At 45.0% G+C, this 21,677-nt stretch overlaps 1 protein-coding gene across 1 annotated transcript; it reads right to left on the bottom strand.

The window, feature by feature from the left end:
• Window positions 1-239: 239 nt before the first annotated feature.
• Window positions 240-20,552, bottom strand: atp8b2 (ATPase phospholipid transporting 8B2). Its single transcript, XM_071911188.2, has 29 exons — window positions 20,407-20,552; window positions 15,925-15,983; window positions 15,651-15,764; window positions 14,745-14,843; window positions 14,483-14,544; window positions 14,210-14,282; window positions 13,599-13,669; window positions 13,412-13,491; window positions 12,588-12,746; window positions 12,398-12,486; window positions 11,924-12,120; window positions 11,110-11,230; window positions 10,759-10,846; window positions 10,633-10,667; window positions 10,351-10,510; window positions 10,058-10,246; window positions 8,940-9,055; window positions 8,036-8,200; window positions 7,571-7,682; window positions 7,038-7,143; window positions 6,239-6,497; window positions 5,855-6,038; window positions 4,825-5,048; window positions 4,594-4,677; window positions 4,231-4,476; window positions 3,945-4,083; window positions 3,590-3,720; window positions 2,169-2,789; window positions 240-2,022 (listed from the first exon to the last, which is right to left on the bottom strand). Exons 1-29 carry the CDS (start codon window positions 20,510-20,512, stop codon window positions 1,924-1,926), a joined length of 4,188 nt encoding a protein of 1,395 aa, XP_071767289.2. The 5' UTR covers window positions 20,513-20,552; the 3' UTR covers window positions 240-1,923.
• Between the last annotated feature and the right edge of the window lie 1,125 nt (window positions 20,553-21,677).

The following is a 21,677-nucleotide window of genomic DNA, read 5'->3' as shown; positions in this document are numbered from 1 at the left end:
CAATTATGTTTCACGTTATCTCTTTTCATACCCCAGCACTTCCTCTTTAGGTTCACAGAGAAATACGACATAAACTTCATATATAACATACACAGATTTCACAGGGCTGCAGCGGTTTCCTAAATGATTATTTTTAATGGTATCGTTTTTTACAGCACATTATCGCTTTGACTAACCTAAACCCCTTAGTTACTGTAAGGCTGTCAGTTGCTAGAAATCACATCTGCATGGACACATAGTATGTTCCCCTCCTGTAAAAGTGAGAGGACGTGTTTATTGATCACTATTCAACAGCTCCATAATGCCACCTAACAGCTGACCCCTGCTTTAACAATCCACAGGGCCAAACACTCAACATTCATTTCCAACAGGTTTTCTCTTATTTTCACACACCATACCAACACTCTGGTTCATTTCGTCCGGACAGCTGCTTTGCGACTGTAAGAGACGTCCTTATAGGCACAGGTCTACGAACAGGTTTGCATCATTCTCCTTCTGCTTCTCCTGCTTGATGATTATCTTACCCCTGATCTGGAGTCAGTATTTAACAGGAGCACTTGCAACACACTTGGTAATCTATACTCTTCTGGTACAGCAGAGCTACATGATGAAACAGATACTGCAGGGAGTTTGGAGGACCAGTATTTTGGCTTTGTTAAGGCATGAACATCCTCAAACTCTTCCCTTCATTCATGGACAAATAAAACTTAAAAAACACTTCATTCAAGTGTATATGAATCAGCGTAACTGTTCCCACACATTGTAAGATGATGACAGAGCATTTCACAAACACAAGCCTTTCAGATTATGTCCAAAATTATTATTCCATTACCACAAGTTTTCTCTCCATTGCCCCCAAATCCAACCTAAAGTAAGCCAGTGGTAATTCATTTGTTTGATTTCTTAGTCCTTGACCTTTCATTCAGTTTTCCAGATTGTGGATTTATGACATTACATCAGAGGTACATTTATATGATTTGGCCTTTTCTCAGACCACAAAAGGCCTAACTTGCAAAAAGGAGGAAGAGTTGAGAGCCTCCCTGAAAGTGCAACTTAATTTGGCCATCTTAATACACACCAATATGATGCAAAGAAAGAAAAGAGAACAATAGGAGGAGCCATAAGAGAAGTAGGAAAAAGGAGCAATGAGAGAAAAAGTACAATAGTCTTGCTGCGTTCTGTAAATGAAAATACCGTTCTCACTGAGAACTATAGTGAACACAGAGACTTGAGAATATTATTTTAACAGAAAACACTTTTATGGCTAATAATGCCTGCCAATCATTGGCTGAAAGTCTTGTAATCCTACTCATTCATTCAACTCATTGTTGATTTTGAGATATGCTATATGTGATTGTGTGTGTTTGGCCATGAGTGAGGCTAATCTTTGTTATTTGAGACACGTTTAGCACAGTTACGGTTGAGAGGAAATCTTTCTTGGATGATTCAGTACGTTCTCGATGGCAACTGCTGCTGCATCTGCCACTATTCGTCAGTTACGTAAATCACATGATCAGTCGTTCATAAACACTCTACAATCTAAGAACTGTTCATCATTCAATTAATTCATTAAATCTCAACCATAATTTATAGTGGGCAGAGTTCATGTCAGAGTTGTATCAGTTGGGAAATGGAGAGAAGTGGATTGTGGGTAGCTTGTTCCTTTTTTCTTCTAATTACCACAAGTGCTTGAGTCCATGTACTCTCAATGTCTCAATGTCTCTCTGCAAAAGCAAGAATTGATGCAGCTGCACACATCACACCCTGTATGTGTATGTGTGTGTATGTGTGTGCGAACATCTGCCAAATACTTTGCTTCCCAACAGCGGGGGTGTCATTCCAAACATTCAAAGCTCAATACTGAGCTATTCCATACGATCTGGTGGACAGTAGCGGGGCAATGTATTCCTCCATCTATATGTCTCACTCAGTGTGTCTGGTTTCCTTGGCAACAGAGGGTGGGCCTGGGCTGCTGGATCCACTGGTGCGAGCAGCAATGCCCTTCCACCCAAACAGAGCCTCCTATTGGACAGAGGAAGACTTGCCATTAGTATGCTTTCAAAAGGGTTTGAAGTGGTGTAGGTGGAACATAAGATTGTCAGTGTGATTTTACTGGGGGTGTTTTGTTTTTGATGTGGATACATGAATGAGAAAGGACAACAGCTCACCTGCACAGTCCCCAGGCTGAGCGTCCAACCTCCAGGCGAGTCTCCCCCAGGACACTTCACTGATGTGGGGGTGAGAACAGCAACACTGGGGACCTGCGCTGGAGGTTGGGACGAGGCCGGTTCTGAAGCTGGTGCTGAAGCTGGTGGGGTGTGTGTAGACGGAACGGGAGCGGGAACGGGATCGGCCTGTGCGTTCTGGGCCGGCGGCGTGTGCGTTCCCTCCTCCATGGGTGTATCCTGCGACCCGCCCAGAACGGAGGACGAGTTCGACAGCGGCGGAACCGACCCAGAGACGTAACTGGGCGCTGGGCTGCACTCCCCCGAGGCGCTGGGCGGAGTGTGAGTGTGTGTGTGTTTCTTCTTGCGGAGCGTGTCGATCCAGCTGGAGCTGTGTCTGGAGGCGAAGGTGGCCAGGGCCAGAGAGGAGAGCCTCATGTTCTTCCCTGAGGTGATCAGCTCTCCAAAGCCCTCCTGGTGGGCGAAGGCGTAGCCTGACCTCCTGGAGCCTCCGCGAGCGCCCAGACGGCCCTCTGACACGCTGCCCACGCCGCCCCGCACGCCTCCCACGCTGCGACCTACCGGCTTTCGCTTCTTCTGCCGCACCAGCTGGGTGTAGCGCACCTGGAGGGGGGGGGGGGGGGGGGATGGAGGATGAAAATGAAGAGTGACAGCAGAATGTAACAACATAATGACTGAATTCAATGTTATGTTGGTTCATCATCACTTTCAGGTTGAACTAAATCAGGTGGTCATTCGAGATCCTGCGCATGTTGAATTGTGCACTCCATTGGTTGATCAAACTGACTTTAATCCTCTTTCCTAACTGTTGCTCAAGCTCAGTAAAACTCAAAACTCCTCAACTCAAAAATTCAAAATTCCCACCCAAGCCCACAACAGAACACAGTCATTATAGCTGGTGAAAAAATACAAACAAATCAAACCTTCCCTAGATGAATTATTTCCCCTCACCCTGACAATGGCTTTGGTTAGCTGACCAGCTAGTTTAGACCCCACAATAAGTGACTGACAAGACCAAACATGGATTTGCTACATGTTTACTAACGGGAACTCAAGGTCATTAGGATACACTGATTGAGTCAATATTTACGGGTACAAAGAGAGAGCATGATGTCAGTGATGGGAAGCACACACCAGCACAAACACACACAAACACACACACACACACACACACACACACACACACACACACACACACACACACATACACACATTCATGCGTGTGAATACACATGCAAACACATATACACATGATCACACACTCACACTAATCAGTGCAGTTAATCATTGCCTGAGTTCATGAGCTGACTTTAGGCTAGTTAGAAACGAGACAACACACACGTCACAATGAAGCAGATGGACACATCGGTGTTGCAAGTGTGTGTTTGTGTGTGTTTTCTCACCGTGTCGGAGAGCTGCGGTTTGAGGTCCAGCTTGAGGAAGCGGAATGCCAGAACTGGAACTATGCATATCACTGTTGCCAATGCAATAGTTAACCACACAACCGGTTGCAATAACGTGCTCTGGGCACTACCTGCACGCACAAACACACAGACGTACAAAAACAGTTTTGAAATATAATGCGTCTCACAGATACCGTATACACACACAAGTATTTACATGTGGATGATCCCATTAGTGGAATAAGTGCTTTTAGCTCTTTAGCTATGTATTTATATGTGTGTATGTATATATTTAGGAATGTGTGTGTGTGTGTGTGTGTGTGAGAGAGACATAAAAAGAGAGCAGGTGACCGACCTACAAAGTGGAACTGATTGGGAAAGATCCTGAAGAGAGTCTGACTGTGCAAGGCGAACATGATGGTGAAGTAGGAGCCCAGGGAGCCCCACACAAACACATGGTTGATAACTGTCCAGAAGCCTGTGTCAAGAGCAATCTACACACACACACACACACACACACACACACACACACACACACACGGAAAGACAGAGGTGCCAATGAACTACGGTGAAACAGTCACTACTGAAGTACAGCAGTTGCCAGCTGTGAGGAAAGGAAACACCTCTCTGACCCCTCTCACCTGTACACTGACTACGATGACCAGGGCTGTTGCCGTGGTGACAGCAAAGGTCTGGTAGTCGGCGAGGGGCTCTCCAGTGCCCTGAGTGGCGCTGGACAGGACGGCGTAGGGAACGAAGAACAGCACCACCGAGGTGTAGATGCCCTGGGCGATGCAGATGAAGAACTCTCTCTTGTTGAAGAGCAGGTTGAGCTGGCCAGGCTCATACAGCTTCGGATACTCCAGACTCCTTTGCTCAGGAACATCCTGCAGTAATAAAAAAGGGATGATAGATTTCACCTGCCTGGTCTATCTCATGGAAAGGATATGTGGTCTTAATTTGTGTACATGTATGTTCTATACTTAGTATTCATTTGAACGAACCTGGTCAAATATCCCCATGGCCAGCACAGGGAGGGAGGTGTAGACAATGTTGTAGAGCGTGATGAAGTACTGATCATACACCGTCTAGAAGAGAGAGAAGACACACACACACACACACACACACACACACACACACACACACAGTGAAAATTAGGATTGTAATTTCCCTAACCCCTGATTCCTAATGCTGACCCCACCATTAGGTTGACCCCATGACCTCTGCTCTCTGACCTGGGCAGAGAAGCCGCAGAAGAAGCCGAACCAGAAGTGCACCATGGTGAAGGCAAAGTTCTTGTAGAAGAAGTAGCAGAGGAAGCGGCACATGCGCAGGTAGGACCAGCGGCCGTGGACCAGCAGGAGGCGCTGCAGGAAGCGGAACTGGGAGAAGGAGTAGTCACTGGCCAGTACAGCCTGGATCCCCTCCTGACCTGAGATACCAACTCCGATATGAGCACCTGCAGGGGTGGAGAGGGGAGGCAGACACAGATTTTTTTGATATGGAGTTTTATTTATCCCCATACTGTTATGAAGAAAAGAAAGAATAGGAGAAGAGGAAGGATTTTAACTGAGGTAAAAAAAAATCGCCTTGGAGATAAACATATTCTAATTTTGAGACTATATATAAATCACAGGATGTGAAACCCTTCAATCACTGTTGCATTTACTTCTGCTTTGTGCGTGATATCACTGTTGTCATGTGGAAACCTTCTAATTCCAGTTTTGGTGATATTTATGGTTTCACTTCAACTGAAGGATTACACGGTCTTCTATGGGTTGAGAAAATTCGATGACACTTGGGTTTGTCAAAATGCAATATGTACATTTATATGAACAACCCACACGTACACATACATGTACACATACACACACAAACACACACATACTGTGCACCTACACACAAACACTCACTCACGCAACTCGCACACAAACACAGACACACACGCACGCACACTTGCACATAGAAAAACAGGACATAGGGTCAGACAAGAAACCAATTCCCCAACTGATGAAGACATCACACACACTGCAACATACATTTCCACATATCCTTCTTCAACACAAACAACACAACGTAGAAAAACAAATGCTGCTGTGGAGAATTTCCATTGCCTAATGGTAAACAGCGTTGGCTAAGCGCTCGTGGCTAAACAAACCCTCCTTCTTCTCTGTCGTCTCCTTTCCAACAATAATCCAGTTACACCTCCTCCTCTGCTCCCTGCCTTCCTCCATTTATTGATCCTTCCTCCCCGGGCCTACTCACTCTTGATCATGCTAACGTCGTTAGCTCCGTCTCCTATGGCCAGAGTGACGGCCTTCTTGTGTTTCTTGATGAGCTCCACCACCAGAGCCTTCTGGAGCGGGGTGACTCTGCAGCAGATCACCGCTTTGCAGGCAGAGGCCGTCAACACAAACTCTCCCTCCATGTCTGCCTCCAGTGCATGGGCCTGCAGGGAGGGAAGAGTTCAGGGGGGAGAGCTGCAGTTTTAGGGGAGAAGTTATGGTTTCCTGATTCAGATAACACATTTGTGGAAACTCACTTACACGCTACTGACAGTTGATTGTAATTCCCTATGGCCTCTGTGTGTGTTTGTGTATGTGTGTGTATGTATTTGGGTGGGGTGGGGTGTGGGGCTGTTAGTCTTACCAGACTGTGACCGTTGATGACGAGGGCAAACTCTCCAGAGATGTTGTCCATGAGGGTGGAGGGGGGCTGAGGAGGGGGAGGGGGCCCCGGGGGAGGAGGAGGGCACTGCAGCTGTTTCCCTCCTCCTCCCCCACCGGCTCCCACCTGTCCTCCCCCGAATCCGTTCCCCATGAAACAGGCCTCCCCCCATCCCTCCATCCCCTCCTCCTTCCCTCCGTCTCTGGCTCGCGAAAGCTCAATCATCCGTTCCCTCGCCCTCCTGGAGAGGAAGGCAAACAAGCTGACATTAATAGACATCAACAGCACTTCTCTGTGCCACAAAGGCGGTGTGCGGCACTGAAACACAATACGGCCGAGGAGAAAACATGGGGGATGAAAGTGGAAGCTGGCCGATAAGCAAAACAGACAGAAACAGCTGAGCAAACATAGCAAAGAATGTAATATAATTAGGAAGGTAGCACAATGGAAAAAATAAAGCAGTAAACGACAGAATTAGAGTGGGCAGGTACAATGTCAGGAATATCAGGAATGATCAAAAGGCACAGATGACTTTCTTTGGAGATAGTCCTAAGCTGGGAAATTTCACTACTAAGTTGATCTGTTTGTCAAACTTGTGGGCTGAATCAAAGATGGATGTGTGTGTTCTATTTTTCAGTCATTTTAATAAATATGGACACTTGCAGGTGCGCAGGCAGATAAGTATTCAGCCAGGCAGGGAATCAGAAAACTGATGGCAATATCCTAGTGACACTGCATGAGCAGAGAGAAGATATAGATGCAGAAAGCCAGCCAGACAGACCTGAGCTCCTGCCGTACACTCTGGACAGTGTGTCCGCTGATGATAAACACCTCAGTCATATCATCTGTCAGCATCTTACAGGAGTAACCTATATTGACTGCAGTCTCTGTGAGAGAGAGAGAGGGAGGGAGGGAGGGTGTGGGTTATTTGAGTGTGTCTCAGCTGAACATCGTGGAGATGTACGACAAAGAGAATAGCTGCCTAAAATAGCTTAGATGCACCAAGTTGAAGAGCTTCATCCCAAAGAGAGACAAAGTGACACCTTCTCTTACAAAATGACTGATTCATGACAAATTAAAAACAAATGATGGTGCTGGCATGGATACCCAGTGTAGGATAGTAGGCAAATTAAGTCCTTGATTGACTAAAATAACAACACTTTTACAGCCTGGATCCTCTATATATTAGATATGTTGAATGAGGTAATTAGTTTTTTCCTGAAATGGATATATAGCAGTTTGGAATGAAACTCTTCACTTCTAGTGGCTTGTGCTCGTGGTATTTGTGTGATCGTTCACAGAAGTGTGTCTCACCCTGCTTGTCTCCAGTGAGAACCCAGATCTTGATGTTGGCCAGGGAGAGAACAGCGATGGTCTCTGGGACGCCTTCCTGCAGCTTGTCTTCTATAGCTGTGGCGCCCAGGAGCTACAGACAGACAGACAGACACACACACACACACACACACACACAAATACATCCTTCTTGTTAAATCACCCATTAATTAAATATGTGTCCTAATTACATACTTTATGTCCTGCACTGGTAAGGCCTGGTAATGTTACTTAGCTAAAAGAGAGGAACTGACCCCCCCTAGCAAGTGTTCCCTATTTTATGATGCTATTTTTATTTAGTTTAGGGAAGGCACTGAAACATCTGACTGCTTCACCAAAAGAAAGTGACATTCAGATTGGCAGTACGCGTGATAGATAAAAGGTCTCACACACACACACACACACACACACACACACACACACACACTCTCAGACCAAGTCACTGACCATCATGTCTTGTTCTATCTGCTCATAAGCGGCAGCTAGCCGGTCCTCCCTGCAGTCTGTGGCTTTGTCAGCGCAGCGGTGGCTCTCTGACCAGGCCTCCCACTGCTCCTCTGACAGGTCTCTGTAGGCCAGAGCCAGGGTCCGCAGCCCGTCCGCTGCATACTCCTACAGGAAAACACATACACACAGACATGCACACATGGTTGTGAGTTGTGAAATGATATACACATGAGAAAATGTGAAAATGAGAAACTGAAGTAGTCCTATGTAGCTCAATGGTACAGCATGCTACACTGCAAAAACTGACAAACTTGTTAAGTTATTTTATCTTATCAAGCTTATTTTAGGATTTTTTCTTCTTACTGCACTGGCAGATAATTTTAGCAGTTTCAACAAATTTGACTTTTTTTCATGTACCTTGTTTCAGGACATTTACTTGGTAAAAATAAAATTGTTTCAAGATGTTCTTCATTGTTTTATGATGATTTCTTGAAATAAGTCATTTTGGCATGTATCAAGTGAAATGTATTGAAACCAGCATGATTATGTGCCAGTACAGTGAGATCATTTGACTAAAAATATCACAAAATAAGCTTGATAGGTCTGGAAACAAGTTAAAATCACTGAACAGCTTGTCATTTTTTGCAGTGTACTAACATTGCCATGGTGAGGGGTTGGATCCCAATTGAAGCCAAAAAATGTCTGTTCGCATAGGTAATATACAGTATATGGTACTCAGCTGCCACTACACAAAGGCTGATGTTATCTTATGTTAAACCCAAAATATCTGTACTTTTCAGCTGCCTGTTGAGCACTAGATGGCAGTGGCGCTCCATGCACACCCTGACCCATCTCCCAGTGTGTGAGCGCTGGATGTACAGTATGTGCTTGTGGGCTTACTCACATTGAGGTGGTCTGAGGTAATGTTCATCAGTTCCTGGTTGCAGGGGTGGAGCCTCTCAAACAGCAGAGTGTCGGCTCCTTTACAGTACAGACGGATCCTGCCCTCTGGGTTACGCACTGAAAATAAATATGCAATTCACAGAGTGTAATGAAGACAAAATACTCTATGTAATCCATTCAACTGTTACATTACCTACACCAGACGTTAATAAACACAACTCCTGTTTCACTGCCGCTTCACTAAATGTCATTTAAGCTAGACATTCTTGCATATAGTGGGTCACATATCATAGACAGTCTCCTGCTGAATATCATTTGGCAGTGATGTATGAATGTGCGCTCTGTGCTTTAAGTCCTTGTCACTGCCTCATGGTCTCGCTGCTCTGTTGCTAACCCAAAGTTGTTGCTAGGGCACGAATGATTAATGATCAGTTATTTCTGGGCAGTTTTCCAGTTCTCAACAAGAAGACAAATCACAGGAACACACAGTGAACTCTCACTGGGGGATAAAATGTAAACATGACTAATAGCCCATTCCCTGTCAGTTTGCGGGAGTGCGACTCATGATTTAAATAAGTTGCTGTGATGCAAACACAGAAACCCCTGATGTGACAGATGACTCCACTGCAATGCTCCACTGGCTTGTTGTCTCCTTGTTGTATTCACAGCCACCCAAATGTGGACCAGCAGAGTCCAAAAGAAGTCAAAGTAGCCTGAGAAAAAACTTCTGCAAGTTGAAAAATTATGTGAGAAACAAACATGGGGGCTTTCCTGTTAGTAGCCTACTGCTACTACTACTACAGCCAGGGGGCAGGTAATATTCTGAGATACAACTTTGCAAGAAAAAAACCCTAAAAAAATTTGCAAGAAAAAACAAAAAATTTCTGAGATTAAAGTCAGAAATATGTGAGAATTTTTTGTTTTTTTCTCAGAATATTACCCCCCTCTCCCCGGCTGCGGTAAAAAAAAAATCACCTACAATGGCCCTAATATTCTTCCACAGTGAAGCACTTTGTAATGGAGCGTTTAAAAAAGTACTATATAAATTCAGTTTTAGTTACTTACAAAGTGTGAGTGCGTGTGTGTGTTGGGGTGTAGGGGGGTGGTGAGCATGCACACCTATAACAGACATCCTCTTGCGTATGTTGTTGAAGTCCAGGATGGCCAGCAGTGTGTAGGTGACGGGTCGTCCCAGCTCTGTGATGGTGACCGTCCCGGGGGTCCGGGAGCGAAACACAAATCCAAAGTTGCGGGCTGCTGTCACTAGAGCGCCCTCATCTGGAGACTGAGCCTTGTACACCAACTCTCCTGTGTGGACAAATAATCGAATAAATGAGTGAAAAGGTGGATTGATGTGAATGTTTACTGCCGTTCAGCCTTCCCAGATCCCTGTCTCCCCTCGTCCCGCTCACCCTCGCTCTTCTCCTCGCTCATGACGGTGTGGCAGAGGGAGAGCAGGCGGAAGAACTCGTGAGTGTGAGTGTCTCCCACTTTCACCGACTCCAGCAGGGTGTCATCATAGAAACAGAAGTCTGGGTCCGCCAGGGGGTTGAAGGGGGTGAAGTCCAATCTCTGGAGATGAACAGAGGGACAGGGGCTCTAATAGTATGTCATGAACTAGTTGTGAGTGTGTGTGTGTGTGTGTGTGTGTGTGTGTGTATTTGAGTAAAGAACTGCTTCTTTAGGCTGCTTACCTTTGGCTGAGGTCCCAAAGGGTCCGTTCCCTCACCTGACACAAACAGAGGCTTACAGTCAGAATTTATTGTGTGTGTGTGTGTGAGCATACAACTCGGTGCAAGTGTGTGTGTGCCTGTACATACCATAAGCCTGCCCATTGATGGAGCATTTGTTGAAGCTCATGATGTTTTGAGTGAGAGTTCCAGTCTTGTCACTAAAGATATATTCCACCTGGAGGAACAATTTGAAATTATAACACTAAGTCTAAAGTTATTATAGTAAACAAAAAGTAAAACTAAACTAGAACTATCTTGTCTAATATATTCAGTAAAATTCAAAAACTATGTAAAAATGGAAACTCATGAAAAATCCCAAAGCATAATACTCCTGACACATGCATACACACACTGACATGTACTCCCACACACTCTCTCTCATACACACACACACACACACACACACTGTGGATTTGCTGCCCATGTGTGCACGCCCACCTGTCCCAGCTCCTCGTTGAGAGTGGTGGTCCGGGCTTCAGCTGCTGTGTTGCACTGTGAGCAGAACATCTGCCTGTCCCAGTTAATGAAGTAGCTGTGACCCAGCCTGATCACCTCCACACTGATACAGAGACGGACCAGAGAGGGAGACAGGGAGACAGGGAGGGAGAGACAAATAGAGGTGAGTGCTGAGTGGGTGCAGACTAATCTCAAAGTAATCTAACATAGAGTGGATTGCCACTAAAGAGGCATCGACACCCCCAAATGGCAGCACATGAAAACCGAGTCGAGAGACAACAATGTTCTCTTCTGTTAGTAGTACTAAGCTCAGCCTACTGTATATGAGTCAGTGGCACACAGAGCGATTAGTCACACACACCCGCGTTATAGTCATAGTGTTAGAGTAGTGAAAGTAGAGGGCACTAGTGGGCTAGCTGAGGGGTGCAGGGACTAAAGCGGCATCTTGGAACTGTGGTGCAGGGGAAATAGTTTACGATTCCGGGACACATCTGCAGCTCTCTTTCTTACCTGTTGGGGGAGCTCTGCGGAGAACATGTGCAAACAAAACAAAATGTCAAACAGACTAATTCAATTTAAAGGAGAGGTCTAGATAAAGAGGCGAAGAGAGTAGGAAATTAATCTTTTTATAATGTAGTGCTTTGGAAACAAGGCAGCGAGTCGGTTGTAAACAACTCTGTCTGCTGAGGTATCGGTATATATTGACAAAATATTTCATCATCATCCCTTCCCTTCATTGTTCATGTTTCGTATTTGTCTTTGGCTGATGTGCAGGCAGTCCTAGGCTTCTCCCTACCTGACATATAGAGAGATAGGCACCACGGTGTTGAGGATGATGACGTAGGACCAGAAGGAGAGGAAGGCGGAGAACAAGAAGTTGTCGACGGGAGGGTCCCAGGGCAGGTAGCTCTGGAACAGGGAGCCCACCTCTCTCTCCCACACTGCGTTACCCACCGCCAGGATCACACCCATACACACCAGGAAGCCAAAGATCTGGACAGATGGATACACATACACACACACTGAGGATAGAGTACATGTAAGCAAGAGTAGGCATTTAAATGATTTCTATTGGAGATGCACACTTAAAGCTGGTTCATGTTTCGTTCAGAGATATTACATTTGGACCTCGAGACCAATGATCAATTAGGATCGAATACATTATTACGGGAGAGCTTTGGATGTGAAACTAGATTCAAACCACAAATCATTGAGATCATGTCCTGAAATAGTCGTGAGTCATGAAAGTGAGAGGTTTGGGGTGTCCTACCCAGAGGACCAGGGTGTTCATCAGGCGGTCGATGCTCGTACGTTTAAACTTGGTGCGACCGCTGTTCTGCATCAGCTTGGTATCTGGGCCTGGCACAGAAACACAGGGAAAGTTGGGATTCGCAAAGTAATGTAGGGCACACACGTTCACACACACACACACACACACATAAATACACAGATACACTGACCTGCAAAAATGACCAGGCCGTAGCAGGCTTCGGTGTTGCGTAGGACACAGCCTCGCAGCAGCATGTTCTGGTTGGTCAGGCCGTATTTACTGTCTCTCCAGTACAGAGTCCCACAGAAACGATCCAGCTTGTTGTTGGGAGGCTCACACACTACCTCACCTACAAACAGAAGGATGGACACACACACAAACACACATACACACACACACACACACACATACACACAAACACGCATACACAAATCTAAATTAGATTCTATATCATAGATGTCAGCCAAATGCAGTTACAATAATAGGTGTATATACTTCCTAGGGGTATAATATTGTGTTGAATTAGCCATCCCTATGACATCATCCTGTTGTAACACACACACACACACACACACACACACACACACACAGATGCTGAAACACACACCTTTTGGAACTTGATATGAGGCAAAGTGTGGGCTGATTTGCTGCAGTAATGCATTTTCCTGAGCAGGTGAGGAGTGTGTGTGGGCGTTCGGTGCTGACGGGAGACTGTTGCACTGTGTGTGTGTGTGTCGGTGGGCGGGTGGTGATAGGCTGTAGATGGTAAATGCTGACAAGGGAGGGCAGAAATTGTGTGTGCGTGTGTGTGTTTGTGTTGTGTGTGTGTGTTGTGTGTATATTCGTGCAAATATTCATGTGCGAGTGCAAGGGTGTGATGGTGGGTATTATATATATTGTGTGTGTTGAACGCTCAGGCACAGGCCGAACCTGCTGACCTGCTGATGTATAGGAGGAACAAAAAAAAAAGAGAGAAGAGGAGAGCAGGAAGAGGCTTCGGTTCTCCACTCTCACCGTCAAACGTGGCCAAGTTGTTCGGGTCTCCCAGCTCTGATGTCACTGAGACAGACTGCCGCACCTTCATATTGGTCTCTCTGCAAGACAATACAGCACACACACGCTATTTAGATGCAGTGTCCTGTTGCTTCTGCAGATCGTGTGGTACTGTAAGTCAATGGTGAGGTGTGGTGTGTTTTCTGACCCGTCCAGCTCAGCTGTCTCGATGTAACAGAGCCCGTGAGGTTCGCTGCTGGACAACAGGAGGAGGTCAGCCTGCGCATAAAGACGATAGCTGAGGTTAGCATCCATTGCGCAGCCCTGATGGCACAGTAACAGCATTAGCATCAGCTAACAAGGCACTGATGGCACAGTAATGGTTAGCATCTGCAAACAAGTTGGTAATTATACTGCAGCGGTATAGTTTGTATTCTCTAAAAAGGCACTGATGACATACCGAAATCTACTTAGCATTACAGCATTAGGTCCGCAGCACTGGACAAGGTCATGATCGCATGCATATCTAAAAGTGAAATGATTAGCAGTCTGCATGCAGTCAGTGTATCTCAGTACAGGCTAAGTCCTGCGCCAGAGTCGATACATTGCTAGGTTGCTAGAGTAGGATAAACCAATCTTAATTAAAAGTGGCCCTGCTGGACATGAAAGCATTAAATTACACCCAAATGCACTGGTATACAAGGGAACTTACTACAGATAAGAGGACTATTAAATCACTTGGTGTGTGTGTGTGTGTGTGTGTGTGTGTGCGCGCGAGCGTGTGGATGCAGCACATTACTGTATTGGATAAACACTTACTGCCACAAACTGGTTGTTCTCCAGTTTAATAATATCACCCACTCGAACGTTCATCCACTTTTCATTCTGAAGACTGAGACAGCAAAGAGATGAGCGATAGAGAGATAGAGAGAGCGAGGCAGAGAGATAAACATGACCTTGTATAGGAAAACACTGAGATGCTGATATAAAAACTAATAAAACTTGGATCATGGATTGTATAATCAGACTCAGTTAAACAAAAAGTACTGATAAGTGCTCAGTTGTAATGATGTAATAATGCTGCAGACTCACGAGCCGCGGATGAGGACCTGAGACTGACGGTTGTTCACTTGGTTGTCGCTCTTGTGACGAAACTGCAAGACACAGAGATCAGCATGAGCTTTTCAAGACTTGTATCAAGCTTATACTGTATAAAACAGAAGCCACTTGTTTGTGTGCTAAATTGAAAGTGGTGTTTGTTAGCCATAATCAGGAGTCGTTATATTTCACTGTAATCATATCCTGTAATGTGTGAGACTGTGTGTACGTGTGGTGTGTGTGAAAACGTGCTCACATAGTCGTCTGTGGCATCCTTCACTGCAGTGATGCTCAGCACCAGAGCTAAAGGCACTATGGTAGTGAACCAGGAGAGGGATGAGATCTGAGGTATCAACTAGACAGAGAGAGAGAGAGAGAGAGAGAGAGAGAGAGAGAGAGAGAGGGTTCATCTGGAGACACATGGGAATGTAGAGTATATAATACAGAGACAACTAGGTCTGGCCCTTAGTTCCCTATGGGGAAACTAAGAAGGACCCCAAAATCAAACCGTGAACAAAAAGACAAAATTATGTTTATTTGGTTGCTTCTTACTTTTAAAAAGCTTTTTGTCGCTTTGTCAGGTGAAAACCTTCTATCTCCAACATGTCAACTTTTCAGGAACTAAGAAAAACAGCCTTGTTTTTAGCCAGACCACCATGCAACTTTGAGTTTATCGAGTGGGGTTTGAGAGGGTTTCATTCAGCACCAAGGGTTGGAGAATTTCCTCAACCCATACAGGAGCATGTAATCCTTCAACTGAAGTTAAAACATAAAAGTCAACAAAATTCAAGTTACAAGGTTTTCACGTGACCAGTTCTTTGAGAGGAGGACAGAAAGCGTATCAAAATTTTCTCTGACTTTCCGACTTCATCATCCAACTTTGAATGCCGCTTATGTGAAATTTTCAAGCAGGAAATATTACTTTTATTGTTTTTATGCCTTCCTGTAAGTTTATTATTTATGAATATAATTTCATTTACAGACAAAGACAAACTGACTTTCTCATGCATCTGTGTCCTTCAGTGATGTAAACTGATACCCCCGCCCCCCATACACACACACACAAACACACACACACACACACACACACAAACAGACTCTCTCACTCTCTCTGCCATGCTTACATCCCTCTTTTTCATCCCCCTACTCTTCCTCTGCTCACCTGCAGTATGAGCAGGAAAAGGAAGTAGGTGTTGGCCACTTCCTGGAACTGCTCAAACAGGTTGACGGGCAGAAAGGTGATGATGTTGTACTTGGATGTCATGATGCAGTTACTCTGGATGAGAAGGAAGGGAGAGAAAAAAAAAGATAAAATTGTCTAAATCACTACTCTATTTCTGTTTCAGTGTTTCAAAGACCTAAAATATTTCCTCATTTTAAACAACAGTACTATTTTGGAACAAGGGGGAAACATTGTCAGCCGGTTTCTTTCTTACCGCGTACTGAAACTTCTCGTTGTACTCTCTGTCATTGGCTCTGACCCTTCTCTCCTCCTCTGCAGAAACACAAGGCACAAAATGAGTCACCAACGATGATATCAAAACAAGAAAAAAACATGCATCTAAATTTGTCATAGTCGCATAAAAGGGCAATCAGTAATTCCTGAAAAAATATCAATATCATCAATATCTCCTCTGGAGCCCAGGAGACCTGCAGAGAGAGAATGAATGAGGGGAAAAGACAGAAGTGAAAAGGATGATGCACTATGGGAATTTATTTATAAATCAATGAAGTTGGAAAGTCTGCTGGAGTTTGTTTGAGTGTATCAACAGAGACACAGGGACACACAGCCACTATGCAGACCAATTACCTCTGATCAGTAATTCGCCGGTGCCTCTGTCTACTAATGACCGGACATGCAATCTGGGCCAGCTATGCAACATTTAATCACTGATGAGTATGTGTGTGTGTGTGTGTGTGTGTGTGTGTGTGTGTGTGAAGTGTCAACAGGTTATATGAACCAAAAGAGGTATCAGGCCTCATAAAAGCTATTCACAGATAAAGGCATTGCACCACACAGTGAAAATACATTTCAGACCTATTTCATGTTTTAAAAAACTCTTGCACCCTGAATTTCCCCTTAAATTTCCCCATAGCTTCAATTTAGAAAAAATATTTTTTTCCATACTGCACTACAATGTCACATGCATATTCTGTATTTGCTCATTCCACGCTTAGCATGCTTATATAGAGTGAAATATTCAAACCCATAACACCATTTTTTATGGCTGCACCATGACATTAAATGGAAAAAATCTAGATTGTGCATCATTTTATACACATTTTTCTGTAATTCAGCATGACATATTTGGGATCTTTGTAAACCTTGGGATGTTGACCACAATGTAAAATAAGTGCAAGTTTGGCTGCGAAACATGCGTTCGTAATTATGTCCCACCGACGGGACTGGCAGGATGGAAGAGGTTTTAATAGACATTAGAATCATCTATACAGAAGTATAAGAACACAGTAAAGCCCATTGCTTGATTGGCACCTGACAAGAGTGCTGCTGTGCACTGCATCCACAACCTATGAAACTGGGGCAGAGAATGAAATTGCTTTCTGTCTTTCCTCTTGTTCCTGCTGTTCAGCCTCTTGCTGTTTTTAGGACTTTCTGTTTGTGCTGATGCAAAGTTGTTTGGGAGTTCCCCTCCTCCTCCACCAGCCTCTGGCCGCTCTCCTCTAATATTGATGAGATAGCTTTTTACATGAAATGACTGCCCCGCTTTGCACAGGACTGCACAGTGCTCACATGCACACACACGCACACACACACACACACACACACAGAGAATCGAAGGCCGAAGCATGTGCTGATTCCGTCATGCTGTATGAAATGCACACGGATGGATCTGAAACCACAAAAAGTCCTCAACATAATGGTTCTTTGATTGTTAGAGAGGCAATGGGGTGCCAGGGGAAAGGACATCACGCAACAGAAACCATTACCCCATGTATAGCATAATCACACATAAACACACACACGCACACACACACACAAACACACACATAGACACACACACTCAGACACTGTGGTTTCCTGTGTTTCTGATCTCAGCCTCCAGAGAGACACCATTGCGAACCTCGTACAGCATACAACTTACATCTTTTCCTCTGCTGTGTTCGGCCTAACCAAGTAAACACACGCTACTCAAAGAGATACCATGACAGTTCCCCTTTGTTCTTAAGATATTAAACAGATTTGATACTGCAGATGAGCTTTAATCGGCTACAGAGACGCTGAGTTGTTGTCATGATAGATTTAGGCAAGTTAGAATTTGTGATATAAACAAATAATCCCCCCCATCCTTCCCTACATTTTACATTTTAAGCATTTAGCAGATGCTAATACAGACCATGTATGTATCACTAACATCATAAGCAAACAGTAAGAAGTATGCAACAGTAAAAAAAAGGAAAAGCATTCAATATGTTGCTGGTAAATTCTCTCATCTGTAAGTATGTTAGAGACTGTAGCTGGGGGACAGCGGGGTTCAGAGCACGTGAAGTGAAGTGTGTTGACCAGAGCAAGTCTGAGGGTTTAGGGCATCATGAGTCTACTCCCATAATATCATACATATATGTCCTTAGGGTACGGTAGAATAGCGGGCTAGAGGGCTGAAGGCATGTTAGAGCTGTCAGACTTTGGGTGCATACAATAGTTCACCATATAAGAATCTAGCTCTGGGCTTTAAATCTATAGGATGTTATGAATCCAGTGAGAGGGCCTGTGGCTTCAAGCACATGTCAAAGTTGACCAAGGCTGACAGTATGTGATATGTCCTCCTCTCTAAACTCTGCTTTGGGTTGGCTTGTATAACAATATCAGATTTGTCTGCTTCTGTATCTACAGATTCTTCAAATTCCCTCTTTTGTTGAAACTCTTCCAATTCTCCCTCCTCTTTTCTTTTCCCTCTGGCAATTCTCCAGTCCACTTGAAGGTCGTTATGTTGTTTTCTGGGGCAAGTGTCCACTAGAGAGATCTGTGCCCACTGTCAGGCTGGCAGCGCCAAGGCTGCATTAACCCTCAATGAAGAGGGGCAAGATCCCTGTGCCAGGCGAGCACAGAGGCACAGGCTTGCCAACCACATGCATCTGATGCCAAAACCTGACGCTATCGGTCCCGCTCTGCTCCTGTCCGAGCCAATACCAACCCTGCCCAAATACGTGAGGCATCTTTAGCTGACTGCCTGGCCCATTAAGTGTTTATAAAGCTGCATCTCTGACGGCCTCAAGGGCATTGCCCGCCTTGAAGCAGGGCAGAGCTGCACAGCAAGATAACACAAATCCATAAAGCTCCATTACTGAGAAAGTTCCAGCTGCAGGAATTCTTCATAAGTATCAGGTGTACATAAACAACTGTTACACAAAAAGGATTATACATCAATATTAAAAACTGAACAATATATGTTAAAATATTGATTTAAACAAAAATACTTAATGTCATGCCGTCTTATGGACAGTTTGTGGGCAGTGATTTAGCCTAATCTAGTCATGCTCTTTCTTTTCTTTCTTTTTCTTACTTCCATCCCCTGTCTCTTTAACACTCTTCCCCTTATTTTCCCCTATTGCCAGACATGTGAGGGCACGTGCCGCAGCTCTCTGACTCGCCCTGTGGCTCCACAGTGGCAGCGCACTCACAACACACTGCATGCAGATTGGAAATGACAGTGGTAATGACTGAAAAACATACAGTGAGTCTATGTTGTGGGAAATGGCATTGTCCTTGTCATGACTAATCCTAATTCAGGATCTGGCTCTGTGGCTGTGGAGAAGTGATCGCTCACAGCCGTTAATTTAATTAGAGGAAAATGGGACATCAAAATCGTCTGCAGTCATGCGCGTACACGCACGCACACACACACACACACACAGTCAGAGTGATCTAATTTGTTGGAAAGGGATAGGAATGACACAGTGACAGACTGATAGGCTGGAGGTCAAGTGAAGGTGCACATCCAGACTGATTTGTGATAGCAGGTAAGGAATAAGGATACAGACGATGCAGTGCAGTGACAGTGGTGGCTGGCGCCTGTAAGATTGATCAGCGTCTCAGGCCGCTGTGACAAGGACATCACCCGCTCATTTACACATGCAGGAAACTCCATTCAGATAAACCCAAGCCTGTCTACACATACACAACTCGTGCAAATATGGATTTACAATCAGCACTAACTCTGAGGGGGAAAGCTTCAATATGGGAGCGATGCCTTTGAGTCACATTACACAAGTTATCTCCTTATTTATGGTTCCTAGATGACTGAAACCGGAAAGAGCAGAGATGAAACTGCGCCAAGACATTGTGGTTGACAGTGAAAGCTCACAAGTGCAGAATTGCTGCTGAACAGAGGCTAAATGTGGATGGAGCTAGCGTCAACAAGAACCGAATACACCCTGACAGATCCTGGGATTAAAACTATGATCATAAAAGAATCACAGTTATAATAATTTCCCTATTATTAGATATAGGCTATACTGATGTCAGATGCTGCATGTCTGATGATAATGTCGAGTATGAGAAAGCTCAGTAATTACAGAGCAAGTGGACACAAACGGTGCACAAAGGTCAGTGAGGACCAATAAGATATGCAGCGATGATGAGATGTAACACACACACACACACACACACACACACACACACACACACACACACTTTATTTACATTGTAAGTGATACTGTAAAAACAATGAGTGAGTGAGATGAGGGAGCAGCGATGAGACTTTGACCCAGATGGGATGAGGATGGGGAATGGTGTTTATTTACAGAACAGGGTTGCCAATGATTTTTTACAGTCAACAACCTTCTAATGGTGCTGAAACAGACCAGAAAAAAAAAAAAATAATGACGACATTGAGACAGTGAGAAGCTCAGTTGGCAGTGATGAGTCCAACCGCAGCCTACATGGTCACAGAAAGTACCTGTCCGCTTCTTTTTCGATTTGGCTCCAAGTCCTTGTTGTTTCTTCCGCTGCAGCGGCAGGACGATGGGGAACCACTTTTCGGGGATTTCTTTCGGTATCGTCATCTTGACTCTCTTAATGTCACGGTCTGAACCGGCCGTTATGTGTCCGTTGGTTCACCGACCGCTGACCACCACATCGCCGCAACGACGGGGATGAAGCTCCGGTCCCAAGTCAAGTTGGATTAAGACCGTCCCGTCCCGTCCCGTCACAACTCACTCTCTCTCTCTCTCTCTCTCTCTCTCTCTCTCCTCCCCAAACTCCTGCACACACACTTGCTCTCTTTCCCTTGTTCTGTTTTCTTTCCCTCCCTGCCGCAGAAACGCTGAGGTCATTTTGTTTTTCTAATAAGGTCAGCCACCAATTTCACTGTTTTTCAATCATTCAACAGTGTTGTTATCAATTGGCTCGGGTGTTAATAGCTTCAGTTGACTTTATACACCAAAGTTAATAAAGATTTTGTCCCGGTGACGCACAGATGCAAATGTGTTTTCTGTATTCATTTTGGACTACAGCAGCCCCAATAAAAGTGATCGATCAATCGCAGCACACACGTGCAAGCTAGCAGTTCATTACAGCAAGTATCAACAACAACATAAACATTGCCCAGTTTAGGCATTACGTAACCACAGAGCCGTCTACGTTGCCATGGCAACTGCCTCTGCAGGGATCCCACAGCTGAGTGAGCCGCTCGATGAAGAAACTGGGCGCCATCTTGGATCTGAGAACATCAGGGAAATAGAGCCGGGTCTGCTATGTAGAGCCAAGGTGGCTCCTGCAGCAGTCCAGTTTCCTGTGTGTTTTGATGGGAGACGGGACACTGCAGTGGGCAGGGCTGTAGGCAGGCGACTGAGCACGTGCTGCGTGAGAAGTCTCGTGCCGACACGTTAAGACTGCCAAACACACACTTACATACACTCATCTCTCTCGTGCACGTTATGTCTTCGGACAGTAAAAAGGTGTTTAACATTCCCTTGATGTTGCATTGCACCAGAGTGGATACACACACACACGCCTCCCCTCCCCCCCCCCCCCCACCCACCCACACACACACACACACACACACACACACAGATACAATGTCCCACAGAAGCCTATATCCAAAACAAGGTTGTGTTCTTCGTAGGGAGACTGAACCATTTTGACAAAGTTAATTCAGTTGATGCCTCCTGCTTGTGTTAAACTTCAGGGCCTCCATACATTAAGCTGCCAATGATGTAAGAATTAATC

This window comes from Centroberyx gerrardi, chromosome 12, assembly GCF_048128805.1.
Source record: "Centroberyx gerrardi isolate f3 chromosome 12, fCenGer3.hap1.cur.20231027, whole genome shotgun sequence".
NCBI classification, from domain to species: Eukaryota; Metazoa; Chordata; class Actinopteri; order Beryciformes; family Berycidae; genus Centroberyx; species Centroberyx gerrardi.
Note: the sequence above shows the minus strand (reverse complement) of the source record. Positions and strands in the feature narration are given on the sequence as shown.